The 21,196-nt window shown below is 43.0% G+C and overlaps 1 protein-coding gene across 3 annotated transcripts in view; it reads right to left on the reverse strand.

Annotated features, from left to right (window-relative positions):
* The window catches only part of MYO5A (myosin VA), a 223,767-nt gene extending 208,894 nt beyond the window's left edge, over positions 1-14,873 (reverse strand). For all 3 annotated transcript variants that reach the window (XM_055098616.2, XM_055098617.2, XM_063596646.1), the window contains exon 1: positions 14,681-14,873. In XM_055098616.2, the coding sequence (XP_054954591.2) occupies positions 14,681-14,707 (27 nt within the window). In that variant the 5' untranslated portion in view covers positions 14,708-14,873. The remainder of the gene's footprint in view (positions 1-14,680) is intronic.
* Between the last annotated feature and the right edge of the window lie 6,323 nt (positions 14,874-21,196).

A 21,196-nucleotide genomic window follows, 5' to 3' on the forward strand; every position in this document is an offset into this window, starting at 1 on the left:
GAATTGTATGGTATATGAATTACAGCTCAAAAAAGTTGTCAATAAAATGAAACAAATGAGATATTTTCCCTGTCTTTAAGGGGTTCAGAGAAGCAAAGGGGAGATAGACAACTGCAATGCAGTGCAGTAAAGGGTTAGGACAGAAGTAAACTGAATGGGCAATATGAACACACAGAAGGAACATCTTAGCCACACTGGGGTCCGGAAGAACTAATTCATGAATGAAAAGTAATCCAGGAAGGGGAATGCTGGAAATCAGAAGAAGGCAAAGTTGGCAAGCTCCTCACTTAAAGTGAAGACTGAATGCCAGGAGGGAAACATGAGAGATGAGGCAGGCCCAGGGCGAAGGCAGGTCATGAAGAGCCTGTGTACTACAGCCTCACTGCTCAAGGTGTGGTTCTCAATTCAGCACAGGCATCACCTGGGAGTTGTTAGAAATGCAGGCTCATGCCCTGTCACAGACCTACTGAGTCAGAATCTTCCCTTTAACAAGATTCCTAGTAATTCAGATGGACACCAAAGTTCAGGAAGCATTACACTAACAAATTTATTCTCAGGACAAAATCCTATGGGGAATCATGAAGGAATTTCAAGCCAGGCAGTGGCATGATCAGATATGTGCATTACAAAGATCTCACTAGTAACAGAATGAAAAAACAGATTATAGAAAGTAAGACCAAAGATTGCTTAGGAAGCTGTTTGAGGAACCAGGAAAGAATAAGGGACCAAGCTGAGTATGGTGGCTCACACCTCTAATCTCAGCACTTTGGGAGGCCAGGGTGGGAGGATCACTTGAGCCCAGGAGTTCAAGACCAGCATGGGCAACACAGTGAGACCCTGTTTCCAAAAAACAAAAAATTAGCTGGGTGTGGTGGCATGCAGCTACTATAGTGCCAGCTACTTGGGGGGCTAAGGCAGAAGGATTACTTAGCTCACAAGGTCGAGACTGCAGTGAGCTATGATCACGTCACTGCACTCCAGCCTGAGCAACAGAGCAAGACCCTGTCTCAAGAAAAAAAAAAGAAAGAAAGAAAGAAAAAAAAGATAAGGGCCCCAAATAGAGCAGTAACAGTACTAGGAAATGATAACTGATTAGGTGGGGTGCACAGGTGTGGGGGAAAGTAAATCAAGACGATTTCTAAGTTTTGTGTTTGGGTTACTGGAGGGATACTGATGTCATTCACCAGACAGGAAAAAGAAATAACAACAACAATGACAGTAGCTAACATTTCTTAAATATGTGCCAGGCATTATTCTAAGTGCTTCCCAGGTACTATCTCATTTAATCTTCATAACAACCCTATGAAGTAAGTATTATCCCATCATACAGATGTAGAAACTAAGACACAGAGAAATTAAATCAGGTAGGGTAGTATGAAGAAGGAGGGAGCAGATGACAATCGATTTTGAATATGCTGGGTTTGGGGGGCTTGTGAAGATGTCCATAAGGCAGTTGTCTGTAGGGATCTAGGTTTGTAGGAAGAGCAAGTAGGCTGGAAACAGGTTTGGAAGTCATCAGCACAGGGCTGGCACCTGACTCTTCAGGACTGGATCAGGCCACAGTGGGAGGGAGTGTAGGTCAAGGACAGAGCCCAGGAACATCAATATCTAAGGTGCAATAGGAGGTAAGTGAGCTTATGAAGATGAGAAAGCAGACAGAGAGAAAGGAGAATGACAGCTATAACAGCAACAACAGTAATAACTAATACTTGTAAGAATTTACTAAATACCAGTCGCTATTCTAAGCATTTCTTAATATATTATAAGTCAGTCATCATTAAAACCACGTAAGGTAGGTTTTATTATCACCATTATAAAGATAAGGAAATTGAAGCATAAAGAGGTTAAGTGGCTTGCTTAAAGACACAGAGAAAGTAGAATAGCAAAACCAGGATTCAAACCAAGATCCAGTATCTAGGTGTGGATTCCATGCCCTTGACTTCTATGATGTACTGCCTCGCTTTCAGGACCCTGGGAGGGTTGGAAGGCAAGGAAGGAAACAGTTGCAACAAAGCCCTCAGAATAGTATCTGGCCTACAGTAAGGCCTCAGTGAATATTAATCACTATTATTTGATAATTTACTGCCATGGAACCACACATTTGACTGAGCCACAGTCTTTACAAGAAAACAAGTAACAACTATATAAGGTTAAAAAAAATCAAGGTTTTAGTGGAGGAAGAAAAGCAAAGAAACTTCCAAGGCTGCTAAGGCTTCAACTCAGTTTCCTATGCCTTTAATGTCTAAGGCTCCACACAATCAACCCTTGCCCAGGTCTGTGGCTACTGCCGTGATCCTAGTCCTTCGGAAGGGCTGCTACACACGGCAATGACCTGAAGGCCTCACTAATCCCAAAACACCTTCTGACTGCTATAAAGATTCCATTCTATAGTGCTCCTTTAGCATTGGGCATATTTTGCTCTATTCTAATTGTTTTACAAAGCAGGTAGTTGATGCTGAAGGACTCTCGGGTTCTCAACTGTCCCCGAAAGCAAAGGCATGGCCTCCTCCAGACACTGTTAATTTGTTCTAATTAGGAGGACATGTCTACAATGTCCTGATAACATATTATCAGGTAATTTTCAAACTAAAATTATATCATGTATAGTAATTTAGAAGCTTCATGTTTTTTCTCTTTTTAAAATTCTTTCTAGTTCAATTATTCTCTCTGGCACAGATTGATCCAAGATCAAGAAACAGAGTGAATAAAAGCAACAATAATGACAATGGTCAGAAAAAGAAGCAGTTTCAATTTTAAAAAGGTTAAATTTTTGAAATGAACTTATATGTTTCTAGTCTAAGAAAATTTCTCAAAACAGAATAAAGGTATTAAAAAGCAGAAAGCATCTTCTAGAAGTGGGACATCTGGTCACCCTATCCCTCAGGCAATGCACATAAAGAGTGCTATTTTTAAAATGAAGTGAATGTGAATGCCCTATCCTGCATAAATACAAATGCTAATTCTTGCTAGGGAGACTTGAATTCTAAAATTAACTAAAACTGACTAAGCAGACTTATGAACAAAGATGCTCACCATAGCATATCACTTCCATTAGTGAAAAATACCCAGCAGTAAATACATTTTGGTATACCCAGATGACTGAATATTATGCTGCCATTAAAAATATTTTCAGTGGGCTGGGGGCGGTGGCTCACACCCATAATCCCAGCACTTTGGGAATCTCAGGTGGGCAGATCACCTGAGGTCAGGAGTTCAAGACCAGCCTAGCCAACATGGTGAAATCCCGTCTCTACTAAAAGTACAAAAAATTAGCTAGGCGTGGTGGCAGGCACTTGTAATCCCAGCTACTCTGGGTGCCTGTAATCCTAGCTACTCCAGAGGCTGAGGCAGAGGTATTACTTGAACCCGGGAGGCAGAGGTTGCAGTGAGCCAAGATCGCACCAATGTGCTCCAGCCTGGGCAACAAGAGCGAAACTCCGTCTCAAAAAATATATATACAGATATATTTTTTCAATGAATATTTATTGATATAAATTCTCACAATACATATTAAGTTTAAAAATCATTTTAAAAATCATTACCATTTGTGAATATAGACAAAAGACTTAACAAAGTAAATCAATAGTTGACAATGATTATTTCTAGGTGGTATAATTAGTTTATTTTAACTTTCTTCCTTTATATGTTCTGTATTATTCAAATAATCCAGATTAGCTACAAGGCATCACTTCTATAAGCAGAAAAAAATGCTTATAAATCAACTTTTTAAAAAAGTTTTCCCAATTAATTCTAATTTCCCAATTAACTTCTTCCTACTTGTTCTTACCCTAAGTTGAAGGCTTATCATCTAGTTTAGCAGTTTCAAGGGTTTGTGTGATTCTCCCCCATCCCCACCATCCCAAGAGATATCTAGCAATGTCTGTAGGCAATATTGGTTGTCACAACTAGGGATGGAGGGTGCTACTGGATCTCATAGATAAAGGGCAGAGATTTGGCTAAACATACTACAATACACAGGAGAGCCACCCCTCCCACAAAAAAAAAAAAAAAAGAATTATCCAGCCTACTATCAGTGGTGCACAGGTTGAGAAATTTTGGTCAAGGATGAAAAAAATTAGTATAAACAGTAAGAGTGGGTTAAAATGCAATAGTAACTCTAAGGGGCTTAACATTTTCATTTCTTAAACAAGAAATACACATTCCGACTTTATGAAAATGTAGTCTAGGTTGTGGACCAAAATTCCTTATTATTAAGATATACATTTCCCAATTTTACAGACAGCATCTCCAGAAAAATTCTGCTCCCAACCCGACCATGCTGCTTATCAAACTAGAAGATTTTTTTCTAAGCTTAAGCATAGAGAGACCAACCCTGTGTAAAAGTTGTTTAAGTACTGGCAGAAAAATGTTTTAAGGTGAGATCATATCTTTAAAGGAATATCTAGTCATCTTACTGTAATGCAGACCAGTATGGTAAGCTAAAAAACTAAGGTTGAACTAGTCTAGTCTAACTAGTCTAAAACTAGTCTAACACAAAAGTGTTTGTTTGAAACACATACACATGCTCACATACACAGAAAATGATTTATGCAAACTCATAAAAAATGACTTCCTTTGTGATGTCAGATCAGGGAGTGGTAATAAAGCAAAAACAAAAAGGAAGTTCCCTCCTCAATCTAAGTTATGAAAAAAAGAATCACTCTTTAGTAACTTATTTTATTCCATTATAGGTGTGGGATGTATATATACTTCGTTATAACAAATCATAACAGGGCATAAGGGGTGGGTAGATAAAATTAAATAGTAGGGGGATAAAGCAGATGGACAGGTGGAAGGAAGAGAACAGAAGACAGACTACCACTAGACATGAACAAGGGATGACGGACAGACAAAAAGAAATTGTGCACAATTCTTACTGTTGCACAATAAGAAATCGTGCAACTTATCTATGTATGAAAATGGGGGAAGAGAATAACGTATGCAAGCAAGGATGTGAAGAAAATAAGGGGAAATAAAATGCTGAGGAAATACGGTAGAAAGAAATCAGTAAGAAAGGTGACATAGGGTTCATAGCCCCCAAATTAAGACTGAAAAATGGCCGGGCATGGTAGCTCCCGCCTATAATCTCAGCACTTTTGGGATAATTAAGTGGGAGATTGCTTGAAGCCAAAAGTTTGAGACTAGTCTGAGAAACAAAGTGAGACTCTGCCGCTACAAAAATTAAAAAATTAGCCAGGCATAGTGGCATGCGCCTACAGTCCCGGTTACTCAGGAGGCTGAGCTGGGAGGGCTGCTTGAGCCCAGGAGTTCGAGGCTGCAGTGAGCTATGCTTGCGCTACTGCACTCTAGTGTGGGCAACAGAACGAGACCTTGTCTAAAATAATAATAATAATACATGAAAAATCAAAATAGAAGACTGAATAAATTTTCAAAATTTCAATTTCTAACACGCTATTAGTAACATTTGCTTGCACAGACGCTCCATGGCTTTTTTTTTTTTGAGACAGAGTCTTGCTTTGTCGCCCAGGCTGGAGTGCACCGGCACGATCTCAACTCACTGGAACCTCTGCTTCCCGGGTTCAAGCGATTCTCCTGCCTCGGCCTCCTGAGTAGCTGGGATTACAGGCACACGCCACCACGCCCGGTTAATTTTTGTATTTTTAGTAGAGACAGGGTTTCACCGTGTTAGCCAAGCTGGTCTCAAGCTCCTGACCTCATGATCTGCCCGCCCTGGCCTCCCAAAGTGCTGAGGATTACAGGCATGAGCCACCGCACCTGGCCTGGCTTCTATTTTTCAATCCAAAATGATTCTCTAGGGGAAAGATACCTAATGTCCCCGGTCAAGCAAAATTTCCCATTCTTCTTGCTCAAAGATCAGAAAAGGAGGGGTAGAATTCAATGACTATCATTTTCAGTGACCTATTCATAGCATACATGGACTGAGGGTAGTTGTTTATTTTGACTACCTAGCACTTTTCCTTCCAATGGCGAACAGCTCACAGCCATCCCATGAGGTTGGAGTAGGACTATCAATCACAGTGCCCTGTCCTCCCCCTGGTCTCTGGGGTGAGCACAGACTTGACCACTCATGGTGCTCCTCACCTACTGCCTAGAGGCCCAATGAAAGGAGAAGGCACATGACCAGAATTCCTCTATCAGGCTCTCTTCCTCCAGGCCCAGTGCTGTAAGATCATGTGATCTGCAGGTGCCACTGACCATCTTTTCACCCCTAAAAAAAGCTGTCCTCAGGATGAAACCAATGTCAGACAGCATGTGGCTGAGCCAGGGGAATCGCTTGAACCCGGGAGGCGGAGATTGCAGTGAACCAAGATCGCGCCACTGCACTCCAGCCTGGCAACAGAGCGAGACTCCGTCTCGGAAAAAAAAAAAAGAAAAAAGTTACAAACCGTGTGTGGGTTTCAGGTTATACAATCAGAGCTGGAGGGGAGTGGTCAAGGATGAGAAATGAGATGGAGTGAAGAACTGAGAGTCAGTGAAGAGAGCCCCAATGACCATGTCTGAGCCTTGATTCCAGCCATGCCTAGATTTTTAAGTCACATGAGCAAATAAACTCTTTGGCTTTGAGTTTGGGTTTCTGTTTCTTCCAACTAAAACAGCTGTGGCTGGTAAACTGACTAACACTGTTAAAGAGAGGTTTGGTAAGTCAATGTGCCAAACCTCTCATCCATAAATTACCCAGACCCTCTCTATTTACATCCTGTAACTCAGCTAATACCATAACTTGAAGTGATGACTTTCAGAAATGTAAAATGTAAATGTTTAAAGTAGAAATTCATTTAAAATGGCATATATTGATTTGTTTCAAGATCTAAAACATATCCCTACTAAACTGAGATTTGATGTTACAAACTTCCACTATTCTGGATGTCAAAGAGTCTACTATAGGGCTGGGCACAGTGGTTCACGCCAGTAATCTCAGCACTTTGGGAGGCCGAGGCAGGCGTATCACATGGTCAGGAGTTCGAGACCAGCCTGGCCAGTACTGTGAAACCCCATCGCTACTAAAAATACAAAAATTAGCCAGGGGTGGTGGCACATGCCTGTAGTCCCAGCTACTCGGGAGGCTGAGGCAGAAGAATCGATTGAACACAGGAGGCAGAGGTTGCAGTGAGCTGAGATCACGCCACTGCACTCCAGCCTGGGTGACAGAGCGAGACTCTGTCTCAAAAAAAAAAAAAAACTCTACTGTATTCCCAGCTCACCTTCATCTTTCTAAACTAGAGAGTTCTACACCTTTAATCTGTCTAGCCTCTTCACTGCCCTGATCATTTTACTTCTCCTATTCTGAAATTTCTCTAGTTTCATGTACATTTGTCAAGAAGTAGAAACCCCAACCACACATGCAGGATTCCTGGCCAGGACTATATGTTTTTGTATATGTGACAAAAGATGGACAAAACCTATCTTTTTTGTGCATCCAGTCTCCCTCTAGCCCAGCATCTTGCCCACATTTTTGGCCACAGCAGTACATTAGGCCACAGGAGGTAGATACATGGTCCTCATGAACACTTAGTGCATTATGTACAATGCACGTCTCCCTTGATTTCAATCAAGTTTAGAACCATTATTTTGAAATCAAAAAATAATTACATCATCCCTAAGTTCTACAATTGGCAAAAAGCCTTTGCTGTACAAGGAGATATTTAATGCTAATGCCTGCTAGTTAAAAAGAATTAAAAGTGAGGAGGGCTTAGAAGAGAAATGGAGAATGCCTGAGGCATGAAGAGCCAGGGATAAGTTTCTGCAAAGTTTAGGTTGTATCAGCACAAACTCAGACTGATATTACAACCAAGACAGATGGGGAAGAGGAACTGTTAAAGGGCAAAATTAACCAAAGGGCATTTCAGAAGGCATCAAAGGCAGACATCATTAATAAAGGCAAAGTGGTCAGTGTGTGAAGGAAAGATTAAACAAAAATCATCTAAACTCCTTTTATATCCACTTCCGCCTCCCACTGAAAATGAAACTCCACAGCCATGATCTCCAATGCCAGGCCTTTGTAATAAGTATCTCTATTGGTTGGGCTAAGGTGGAACCATAGCATTCATTTCGGAAAAACCAAAAAGAAAAAACTTCCTTCTGCCCTAATGAGCAAGCATAACTCCAGTAAACTCCCTGAAGATGTTGGGGAAGATAAGAGACAAAGCACAAGGGAACTTTTGGGGTGATGGAAATGTTCTGCTTCTTGTTTGTGGCGGTGGTTACATGACAGAATATATGTGTCAAAACTCATAAAACTGTACACTTAAAATGAGGGACTTTTCAAGTATATTATACCTCAATAAAGTTGATGAAAGATTGGGAGTGGGGTGGTGCTGGGGAGAAAAGGACAAACTCCCTAGGAAGATAAATAGAATAAGTCTAGGAAGACCACTGTAGGGTGGAGGACATGCCTTCAGGTGAGGTGGAAGAAGTGGAATTGCTCACATAATATTTTGCCTATGGCCAGACCTTACTCCATAGATCAGAAGTTTATACTTCCAACAGTACCTCATACTTCAGTGGGAATTGCCTGAAGTGGAGACAAATACATCCAAGTCTATCCTCTAGTGGACCACGTACTCCTGAATTCTCCCAATGGAGGCAAAATTCATCATAAAATAAAAAACAGAGAAACTAAATTACCTTCTGAGGTAAGAAGTAAGGCGGATCATCTCTCCTCTCCCACATTCTCCCATACACGAGTTAGCATTCCCTGTCACCCCTCCCCTGAGGTTACAGTTAAATCCCTGGAAGCCCATTCATAAAGCTTCCTCCAGTTCTCTTTCATTATTTAAAAAAAAAAAAAAAAAAAGCTAAAAGTACCAGGAAGATCTAAAATATGTGGCAGCAGCAATTCTCATTAGAATCAGAATCTCTCTGTAATCTTTTCTGGACAATACACAAAACTTTCACACTTCAAGAAACAGTAACAAATTTCAAGAGGAAATAATGGGCATTTTGCTTTGTCAAGCTATGTAAAGAAGTATTTCTTAGTAGCATTCAAGTTCCACAGAGGCAGTCAAAATTTGTGATGAAACAGGAATTAATTTTCAGTTTCCAAGTCTGGAGCTACTGGCATTATTTCATACTACTCCTGCTCCTTCCCATCCTATATGTAATCCAACTTGGAGAGACCTGTCTCTCAGATTTATCCTCTTCTTTCCCACACCTTCTGCCCCTGCCTCAGTCCACCAGACCTTCACCACTTCACATTTTGTTTCCTGAAAGTTTCCTGGTCTCCCTGGTTCCCAGTTCTATTACTCATCCTGTTCAACATGCCTGAAAATGTGTTTACTTGTTTAACCACATCTTTATACCCTGCTTCGTCCCTACAAGTGGACTGATCATGCCAAACCATTATTTTCATCCCATCCCTCCCCTGCTTAAGTATTCATTCAACAAATATTCAATGAGCAGCTATTCTGTGTAACACTGGGCTAGGCTCTACAGGAGGTAAACAAAACAGCATCTCAGGGGGCTTAGAGTATCATGGGAGTGGTAAACATATACACAAATACAGTAACCGTAATAAGACAGAAACATGTTTGGGACATTAAGACAGAGAAAAAGAGTACTAGTGGGAGTTCCAAATCTAAGCTATCAGCTGGATGTCAACTGAAATTAGAATTGATATAGAAGAAGTCGAATGTGAAAGACAAGAAAAAAGATACGGAGGTTTCCAAGCTGCGGAACTAGGAGAACAGCAAGTCGTTAACAGGCCTAGGAACACCAGGAGGAAATTCAAATGGAAAGGGCATGACAGGAGACTTGAGGACAGCTAACGTCCTTGCCAAACTCCAAGTCAGGGCACATAATCAGAGATGAGATTTCTGTTCCTCTTTAAGATGTTGGAAGCAGTCTGAGAAATACAGTCTCGACATGAAAATATTAGAATTTCCAAGATCAGTAGTTTGAAGAGACAGTGCCATAGAACATAAAAGTGGATCTATCCCAGAAAAAATCTAGGCCATGTGGCTCCTGTACATATGAGAGGATATGTTGGGAATGGAAAGTTACACATATACAATCTACTGACCTTAAGAGCTGTTTCATCTAGGCAAGTTAACATGCTTTGCAAATGTGGAATTTTAGATTGTCTTTGCACTGTTACAATACTCAGCATCTCAGCACACATGGGAACCTCCTAATCAAACAGCTTCAGGTAAAAACAAAACAAAACACAAAAGTAAACAAAAAAATAAAAACTTTTTTAAAATTAAAAATAAGCCAGGCATGGTGGCTCATGTCTGTAGTCTCAACACTTTGAGTGGCCGAGGCAGGAGAATCATTTGACCTGAGGAGTTAGAGATCAGCCTGGGCAACATAGCAAGATCCTGTCTCTGTAAAAAGTACAAAAATTAGCTGGGTGTGGTAGCACATGCCTGTAGATTCAGCTACCCAGGAAGGTGAGGTGGGAGGATGGCTTGCACCTGGGAGGTCGATACTGCAATGAGCCATGTTCACACCACTGCACTCCAGCCTGGACAACAGAGTGAGACCCTGAACCTAAATAAATAAATAAATAAATAAATAAAATAGGCCGGGTGTGGTGGCTCATGCCTGTAATCCCACACTATGGGAGGTGGAAGCAGGAGGATCACTTGAGTCCAGGAGTTTAAGACCAGCCTGGGCAACATACTGAGACTATCTCTAGAAGAAATTTAAAAATTAGCTGGGTGCATAGCTGTGGTCCCAGCTACTCACGAGGCTGAGGTGGGAGGACAGCTTGAGCCCAGGAGTTAAAGGCTACAGTGAGCCATGTTCATTTCACTGCACTCCAGCCTGGGTGACACAGTGAGACCCTGTCTCAAAAAAAATAAAAAATTAAAAAAAAAAAAAAACAGCTTCAGGTAATCTTGACCATTCTATAGCATGGATACCATGGTGCTATCCATGGTGTCTGGGAACATGATGACAGGAGGAATAGCATGCCATTCATTATAATGCTCCCGATAATCCTTCTAGGTCTAATTGATAAACCCTACTCCACAAATGTAGAACTGCTTCAAGTTACCAAAAGCACCTATGGATGATGTATGATATAGATATCCACTGGCAAGTCAAGACTAGCAAATATTTTCAAAATCAGAAGCAATGAGATATCATAGTTTCCTTCAATTCTTTTGGGAGCAAGGCAGGTTGACCACAAACACATCAACATACTACTCTGTGAATAAACCAAAAACCATTGAATAGTACACTTTAAATGGTGAATTATATGGTATAAGACATATCTCAATAAAGCTGTTATTTTTAAAAATCAACAAAACATGTTTTAACCAAAATATTTGTTTCCAGAAAAGTATCCCAAGAACCTAGCTATTGCCCTTAAAATGTTTATACTGCTGGAAAAACTTACAAAATGGAAGCCTTGTTAAATTGCTGTGACAAAACCATTACCATTCTGGCTAAAAAGAAGAAATTGAACAGTCTCTTGTCCTTCACTGTAATAGGAACTGATCTGTATCACACATTAAAATCTGCCCTTAAGATCTGAATGACATTTTTTTAAAGAGCATTTTTCAGATTTAACCACAATGTTAAATACCATAATTATGGCATATCACTAATACATCTTTCCTTGTAATCTATCCTAGAACTTCCTTCCTATAATCCTCTGCAAGGGGAAGATCCTTGTGCTTATCCACTGATAATACTTCTAATGATTTTCCTATTCCTCTAGTAATTACAATAGTAGTTTTTATCTCTGGAATCAGCCCAACCTTCCCCATGTCCCAACCCATTCCCTAACTTCTACTAATAAATATCATACCAGCTGTCTGCCTGCTGTTGAGGTAACAGCAGGTTATTTATGCCCCTATAGATTCAAAGTGGGTCAAGAATGTAAGAAGCAGACTATGAGCGTGTTGAGGGAAAGGACTGTATCTTGTTCATTGTTAAATCCTCTAAACGTTAAGCAAAGTACCTGGCACACAGGATGCCTGATAAGTATTTCTGCTTGCCATTAAGCTAAGGCCCATTCACAAAAAGAATTTGCCAACAAATAACTAAGTAACCAGACTATTAATTAGGCATAAGTGTATTTAGAAGAAGGCAGTGTAAGCCCCAACTTCAGTCTTGATCTCTAAGTTAGTCTGTCTTTATAATGACAAAGAGGTTAAAAAAAATTTTTTTTTGACACACGGTCTTGCTCTTTTGCCCAGGATGGAGTGCAGTGGCACAGTCATGGCTCACTGCAGCCTCAACCTCCCAGGCTCAAACAATCTTCCTGCCTCAGCTGATCATCCTGCCTCAGCTCTCCAGTAGCTGGGACCGCAGGCGTGACTACCACGCCCAGCTAATTTTTATTTATTTATTTATTTTTTTTTTGAGACAGAGTTTCGCTCTTGTTGCCCAGGCTCGCGATCTTGGTTCACTGCAACCTCCGCCTTCCAGGTTCAAGTGATTCTCCTGCCTCAGCCTCCTGAGTAGCTGGGATTACAGGCATGCGCCACCACGCCCAGCTAATTTTCTATTTTTAGTAGAGACGGGGTTTTGCCATGTTGGTCAAGATGGTCTCGAACTCCTGACCTCAGGTGATCCACCCACCTCGGCAACGTGTTGGGATTACAGGCGTGAGCTACTGTGCCCAGCCTAACTTTTTAATTTTTTTGTAGACACCAGGTCTCATTATGTTCCTCAGGCTGTTAAAAGGTAAATTTTAAAATAGATTGTGATAAAGCTGTGACAGAAGCCCAAAACTTTACCATTTACAAATCACAACATCTTTTCAATTTTTTCTCCCAAATTATCTTGGGGGAAAAAAGCATTCGAAATCCAACAACAATTTATTATCCACTCAGTCTCTAGTTAAGCAGCCTCCTATTAGGTGACTCAAAGATGACTGCTCACCATATAGAACGGAGGGTGTCCAATCTTTTGGCTTCCCTGGGCCACATTGGAAGAATAATTTTCTTTGGCCACACATAAAATACACTAATGATAAATGATGAGCTAAAAAAAAAATTGCAAAAAAAAAAACAACAACCCATGTTTTAAGAAAGTTTACGAATTTGTGTTGGGGCACATTCAAAGCCGTCCTGGGCCCGCATGCGGCCCATGGGCTGCGGGTTGGACAAACTTGATGTAGAAGTGGAGGGGATGGGCTACACAAAGTAACCAAGGAATGTTTACAGACTGATTATCTCTTCATGTGAAAATGATTTTGATATTTCTTAATATCGACCTCATAAGTTCCTTATGAGGATTATGAGTTCATATTTTTAAAACGCTTAAAACAGTACCTGGAACATAGTAAGCACCATATTAAGTGTTTAAGTTACTTTTAATCAGTTTCCAATTGCATTCGTTCATATGTTAGAGATCTACAATGCCTAAAGAAATTACCAGGTTGAGAGAGAAGTTCCAACTGTACAGTCGTTAAATCTAAAACTAGAAAGAGGTCTCAGACAATGTTTCATGCAAGCTCATTTCATGGTTGAAGAAATTAATCATATATCTCATATTTGCAGAGAAATTCATAGGTTACAAAAAGCTTTCACAACGATTATTAAGTTTGATTCTCACAACAGCTTGTAAGGGATGCAAGGCAAGTATAATTAACTGCATTTACTCATTAGGAAATCGAACCAGAGATGTTAAGTGACTTGTCCAAGGTCACAGTTAGTAAGTCCCGGCTTGAATCCAGGTCTCTTGATGCCCAGTCTTCTTTCCTCTATAAAACACACTGCAACTTGGGCCCTGGACTTCAGTCACATTTGGAAACAATGATTCCAGTGATTACAGGACCCTAAATGAAAGTTGTGTTGCAAAAGCTAATGTGAAAAGGCAACTCTATTAACTGCATGTAGAAGTAATCAATATCTGGCAAAATATCTACCTACACATGAGTGTATAGTATAAAACGCCATGATTACATATATTCACAAAGGTCATCACAAATCTGCGCAGCACTCAAGTGACAGTTCTCCATAATATGTCATTCAGAGATCGCCAGACCCTGAGTATATTGATGTCAGTCTAAGAAAAGACTGCCACTTCCCTTAAACCAAACCCAGAAGGGAAAGGCTTGCCCCAGAGGATGGTAAAGACATGGAGCCTAACAAGGCTCTGCGGGATTACACGCAGGTTGCAAACTCCCAGCGATAAATGAGTACTGACCCTCCCAGCCGGTGAATCAGCTCGCGTTCATCCGGCAGCATCTTTCCCCGGGGCTCGCCACCCCCAGCGCAGCTAAACTGGGGAGCTAAAGGTGATACGGCCACCGTTTGCAGGATTCAAAATAACCTCACAGAAAGGCTAGCTGGCGGTAGAAGCGGCACTGCATACCAACACAAGACGTTATTTTAAGCGCGTGTCCCCACGAGAGAACCCATCCGATCTACTGGAGCAAGCATCTCCCACCCGCCGGGAATTTTCCAAAGCCAAGCAGGAGGGGAGGCACGCCCGCCCTGCTAAATCCACATGGGCCCCCTTTCCACTCCGAAGCCCGCTCTGCCCCCAGCTCGAGCAGCGCGGCAGGGGCCTGGGAGACCCCCGAGGCGGGCCACCTTCCGCCGCCTTCACCATCTCGCCCGAAAGAGGAAGGTGCCGCAGCGGGCGACCGGCTGGTAGGGCCGAGGGTTCTGAGGCGCTGAAGGGGATGGCGCTGGTGGGGCTCGCCTGGGCCCAGCGCTCCCGCCCCCTCCCCAGCCTGACAGCTGGCGGCGAGGGCCGCACAGCCCCAGTCCTCGACGCCGGCCGCGGGGTGCCTTACCTTTGTGTAGAGCTCCGACGCAGCCATGGCGGGCCCCGCGCGCCTACGCCCCCCGCCTGTGCGGAGGCCGCGCCTCGCCTGGGCGGCCGCCCGAGCGGACTAGGAAGCGCCCGCAGCCGCCGGCAGGGAGCAGGGCAGAGCAGGGCAGGGCAGGGCCGGGCGGGGCGGGCCGCGCGGGGCGGGGCGGGGCGGGGCGCCTCAGGCGCTGGCCGCCCGCAAGGGCCTCGCCATCACTCCCGGGCTCGCCGCGAGCAGCCGCCAGCGCTCCACCTGCCCGGGGTCCTAGGGGTCGCCGCCGCCGCCGCAGCCACTTCGGCGGCCCGCGATGCTGCCTCCGCTGCCGCCGCCGCCACCGCCGCCGCCCTGTGCATTATGGGAGCGGGAGGAGGCTGCGCTCCAGCGCTGCCACCGCGGCTGCTCTGGGCTCTCTCGGGCTCACGCTGCCTCCCATCGGCTACGAGCACAGAGCATCATCATCATCAGCCTGCCAGCCGGCGCCGCCGCCGCCTCGCGCGCTGCCGAGGCCCGGAAACCCGCCCGGGACATGGGCCCCGAGGGCGCGGCACACCCCGGGCGCCCCCACCCCGAAGCGAGCCCGGGGCCCTCTGCTGCGGAGCCTAGCTCCCGCGGTAGCGCAGCCATGGCAGGGGCTGTTACTGTGTCCGAGTAAACGACGGGAGCCTCCAGGCTGCTCCTCCCGTCCTTCCAAGCATTCCTAGGGAGAGGATTTAGGGGAAGCCCTCTTGAAAGACTGTAGAATAACCCAGAACTGTAGAAGAGCCTTGTCAGCAGCAGTGACCCGGGAGATGGGCAATGCAGGACCGGGAATTTCAGGTTAAGGTTGATCACCAAGGTCATTCCGAGCACCTCGATGTCTGCAGCAAAGCCGTCTCCCGATACCAGAGGGCAAGGGCCGCTTCTAAGCTACAGAAACTTAAGTGACTTTGAAACGAGATAGCCCAGGGGACAGCCCAGGTGCCTCTTTCCTAGACCTGTGCCTTTGCGGAGATGCAACTACCCTTCTGTCCCAGCCTTCTTCCCGTCCTGTTCTCTCCTGGTGATTGTCGGCTTCATGGTGGCACCTGAAGTTTATCCGGTTGCCACCTGAAAATGACGGAGTACTTACATGGAAAATCTGTATTACAGTTTAACTCAGCATCAAAAGGGCAAAGCCGCCCTCACTCTCCTCACGGTGATCCTTGGACATCCAGCACAAGAATGTGGTCTTTCTACTCCCAACCCTGCGCTGTCTTCATCCTCTATCTTCTCCCCACCCTCATTGTCGTTTCTGGTTGAATAATCTTCATTCTTTGTTGTTGTCGTTGTTGTTGTTGCTGTTTTTGTTTGTTTAATCCCTGCCTCTTTGTAGTGCCCTCATCTCTCGTTTCTTTGAACTACAACTGGTCCCCAGTGCCTGTCATGGTAATCTGGTAGACCATTTCTATCACGAACAACTCTCATGGCTGAGGCCCCCGGTTGTGTGTGTTGTGTGCGTGTGTATTTGGAGAAAGACCATTTACTGAAAGGAACAGGGGGCCAGTCCTTACTCCGTGGAACTCAGACCTCTCCTCTTCGCCCACAATCCCCTCAGAAATGCTAGAGGGAATGTCTACTGAGTCGAAAGTCCTACAGATTTGTCTCTGTTCCTTCTCATTGCAAAACCAAATCGCTTTCATGTTTCTGGGACCCACTCTTTCTTCACCCAGACATAAAAAGAGGAAACGTGTGCAGTGACGACCAGCGGAACGAAAGGAGCACTGGACTGAGATTTAGGAGGCCTGGCTCCTACGCCTTGCAGTTTCTTCATGTCGTGTGCAAGGTGGTAACCACTCTGCCTGTTTTCTCACCTTCAAATAATACCTACCTCTCAGGACTGTCGAGAAATGCTGAGTATACTGAGAAAAAAAAAAAAACTAAAAAACTGGACGAGTTCTTGTAGGTGTGAATGCTTTCTTCGTTTTCTATTTTTTTCAAGTGATGAGGAGAAAACAGAAAGGGGAATTATCCTCTTATAAGTCCAGAACACATGCATTCAACCACTCAAATATTTGGGGCCATACTAAGAGGAAGGTAATGGAGATGAGGAGGAGAAGAGTTTTGTATTTTTATTTATTGATTGATTGATACTGAGTCTTGTTCTCTTGCCTAGGCTGGAGTCCAGTGGCACAATCTCGGCTCATTGCAACCTCTGCCTCCCAGGTTCAAGCAATTCTCATGCTTCAGCCTCCTGAGTAGCTAGGATTACAGGTGTCCACCACCACGCTCAGCTAATTTTTGTATTTTTAGTAGAGACGGGGTTTCACCATGTTGTCCAGGCTGGCCTCAAACTCCTGACCTCAGGCTATCCACCCGCCTCAGCCTCCCAAAGTTCTGAGATTACAAGAATGAGCCACCACGCCTGGCCGGGTTCTGTATTCTTGACCTTACTTTACTTTGTTCAGAAAAAAAGCAGAGTAAAAAGCCAGAAGCAGCAAAGGGAAGCCCCGAGGGGTGGCCTCCGCTAACTTCCATGTATGTGTTCATAGTCCCAAGCACCCTGTCACTAGTGAGGTGTAGAAATCAGCAATAGTTACAGCTTCTAAGGGTTTAGGATCCCCCTCTCAGAGTAGCCAGAGGGTAGTGTATTCTTAAGTTGTTAAAGTTTTCCGTTATTGCTTTATTATTGGGAGCATTTTTATGTAGGGTGTTTTCAAATGAAAACAATGTCTAGGTTTATATGAAAAATTCCATTCCTTATTTTCAACAAATATTGGGAGCTATCATATGCCAGACATTGTTCTACATGTTGAGAATTCAGGCATGAGCAAAACAGATGAAGAGCCCTGACCCCATGGAGCTTCCATTCTAGTCAGGGAGAAAGGCAATGATAGAGTTAGAAGGTAAAGTTGGTAAGTGGTGTATTAGTTTCCTAGGGCTGCCATGATAAAGTAATACAAACTGTGCTTAACCAACAGAGAGGTATTATCTCACAGTTCTGGGGTCTAGAAGTCTGAGATCAAAGGATTGGGAGGGTTGGTTCCTTCTGAGGACTGTGAAGGAGAATCTGTTCCTTGCCTCTCTCCTGCCTTCTGATAGTTTGTGGACAATCTTTGGCATTTGACATTTTTTAGCTTTTGCTACATCCCCCAATCTCTGCCCTCATCTTCATGTGGCAGGCTCCCTGTGTGTGCGCATGTCTCTATATCCAAACTGTCCCTTCTTATAGGGACACAGTCATAATTGAATTAGGGCCCAACCCACTGCCCTCATCCTAAGTTGATCATCTGCAAAGATGGTGTTTCCAAATAAGGTCACACTCACAGGGATGGTGGGGTGGGGAGAGGTCAGAACTTCAACATTTTTTGAGGGACACAACTCAAACCAGAACAGTATGCAATGAGAAAAAACATACAGAGAAGAAAGAATTTGGGGAAAGAAGCAATTTGAATTAGGGTAGTCATCAAATTCCAATTGAATTATTTTTAATTGAGGGCTTATTATATGTCAGCACTTAAGATAATAAAGATATAGAGATGAGTGAAACATGATCACTGGCCTGGAGGAGCTCACTGCAAGGGGTGGCTGGAGGGGTAGCAGAAGAGGCAGTCCTTGCTGCACGGTCATACAAAATAGTAACTAATTCTGTAAGATTGGCCCAATTCTAGAAGTAGAAGCCCAATGCTGTGTTACTGGTTATATATAGTACATCAGTTGAGATTGGTATATCCTAATATTTAATGCTTCAGAGGACTAGGTACTGGGCATAGGTGACATTTAAGTCAGCGAGAAAGAACTCCGAATAGTTCATTGAGAGACCTAAGTGGTGATATGGATGGGAAGTCGTTTGTGGTTGAAGGACATGTGGGGGAACAGCATGAGGAAATGAAGCTATGGAACAGAAAAAAGTCAAGAATACAGTAAGGCTAACTGAAAACACTTTTGAAAGATGGGAGGCAAGTATCAGGAACTGCTTGGCTTCCCACCTCTTCCCTTCCCCAACTCCAGCTAGTTATTCTAGCTGCCCCTCACCTGTGAGCTTAGGCAACCCTAGGAAAGGAGGATAAAAAAGTGCTGTACTTAACTCAAAAGGTACAATACTTAATTCAATATCAAATAAATAATATATGTGAAAATTTTATGTGCAAAGTATATTGTAAATGTAAATTATTTTATTTTTTATTTTTTGAGACAGAGTCTCACTCTGTCGCCCAGGCTGGAGTGCAGTGGCATGATCTCAGCTTGCTACAATCTACACCTCCCTCTCGGGTTCAAGTGATTCTCCTGCCTCAGCCTCATGAGTAGCTGGGATTACAGGCACGTGCCACCACACCCAGCTAATTTTTGTATTTTACAGTAGAAGCAGAGTTTCACTATGTTGGCTAGGCTGGTCTTGAATTCCTGAACTCAAGTGATCCACCTGCCTTGGCTTCCCAAACTGCTGGAATTATAGGTGTGAGTCACTGCACCTGGCCTATTACTATTATTTTTATTCCCGATACCTATTACTATAATTCTGGATTCTAATCTTGTGTGTCCTAATGTATCTGTCTGATCTCTGGTCTTTTGTACCCCAGTCTTCTAGCCTGTGTCCTGACCACCTGCTATTTGACCAGCTTGTGTATCTCTATGCTTAGCTCCATGGCACCTGATTGCTTCAAACAGTTGATTTTTTTTCTTGGATCTTTAAATACTTCCAGCCCAATTCCATAGACTTCATATTGCCTTGATCTTCCTGAATGACATCGTGTTATAGTACTTGTGGACCCCTCTCATCCTGTACCTCCAACACCCACAGACACACACTTGCCTTACATGTCGTGGTGATGGAACCTCTTGAATAGTGAAAATGACTTAGATCCAAATGGCCTAGATTCTAGTCCCAGTTCCAACCTAGAGCAAGTCAGGGGAGCTTTTTAAAAAATAATAATAATAATAATAATAATAATAATAATAATAATAAACTTTTTATTTCAGAACAGTTTTAGATTACAGAAAAATTGCAAAGATAGTGTGGAATTCCCATATATCCTGCAACCAGTTTCCCCTATTATAAATGTCTTACATTTTTATGGTACACTTGTTACAATTAATCAGCCAATAGTGACTTGTTGTAATTAACTAAAATACATACTTGACTCAGGTTTCCTTAGTTTTACCTAATGTCCTTTTTCTGTTTCAGGATCCTGTCCAGGATGCCACATTACATTTAGTCGTCATGTCTCATTAGGATCTTCTTTATGACCTGAAGCCTTATTTAAATTAAAAAAAAATTTAAAAAGAACAAAAGATCTTCCTAGCTGACAGTTTCTCAGGCTTTCTTTGTTTTTGATGACAATTTTGAGGAGTATAGGTCAGATATTTTGTAGAATGTGTCTCAATTGGGCTATGTCTTGATTAGACTGGGATTATAAATTTGTTTTGCCTTTTTTTGTTTTTTTTTTGAGACAGGGTCTCACTCTGTCACCCAAGCTGCAGTGCAGTGGAGCAATCTAGGCTCACTACAGCCTCAATCTCCCAGGCTCAAGTGATCCTCCTTCCTTAGCCTCCCAAGTAGCTGGGACCACAGGTATATGCCACCATGCCTGGCTAATTTAAAAAATTTTTTATCAAGACAAAGTTCTACTGTGTTGCACAAGCTGATCTTGAATCTGTGAGCTCAAATGATCCTCTCATCTCAGCCTCCTCAAGTGCTGGGATTACAGGTGTGAGCTACTAAGACCACAGAGTAAAATGTCATTTTCATCACATCACCAGGGTCACACTACCAACATGACTTTCCATTGTTGATATTGACCTTGATCGCCTGGCTCAGGTTGTGTTTATCAGGTTTCTTCACTGTGAAGGTGCCTTCTCCTGCTGTTATGGGCTGAACTGTGTCCCCATCCAAAATTCATATGCTGAAATCTTAATTCCCAGTACCTCAGAATGTGACTATATTTGGAGACAGTGTCTTTAAAGAAGAAATTAAGTTACAATGAGGTCAATTGGATTTAATTCAATATGACTGATGTCCTTATAAGAAGAAAAGATTAAGACACAGACAGGTACAGAGGGAAGACCATGCAAAGACACAGAGAAAACACAACAATCTATAAGCCAAGGAGAGAAGAAACCGGAAGAAACCAACTCTGCCAACCCCTTGATCTTGAGCTTCTAGTCAGAACTGTAAGAAAATAAATTTCTGTTGTTTAAGCCACAGCTCTAGCAAACTAGTACCACAGTCCTCTTTTTCATACTGTGGTCTCGAAAGAAGTCACTATATGCAGCCCCCACCTAAAGATTGGGGCATATGCTCCACCTCCGTGAGGATGGAGTACCTAAATTATTTAGAATTCTTCTGCATGGGAGCTTTGTCTCATCTCCCCCCGTATTCATTCATTCAATCATTTATTGATATCAGTATAGACTTATGGCATTTATGTTATACTCTGGGTTATAATTCAGTACTACTCAATCTTGTTGCTCGGGTTGTTGATGCTATGGCCATGGGGAGCTCTTTCAGTTGGCTCCTATGTCCCTTTGACACCCTCATCATTG

This window comes from Pan paniscus, chromosome 16 (assembly GCF_029289425.2).
Source record: "Pan paniscus chromosome 16, NHGRI_mPanPan1-v2.0_pri, whole genome shotgun sequence".
In the NCBI taxonomy this organism is placed as follows: Eukaryota; Metazoa; Chordata; class Mammalia; order Primates; family Hominidae; genus Pan; species Pan paniscus.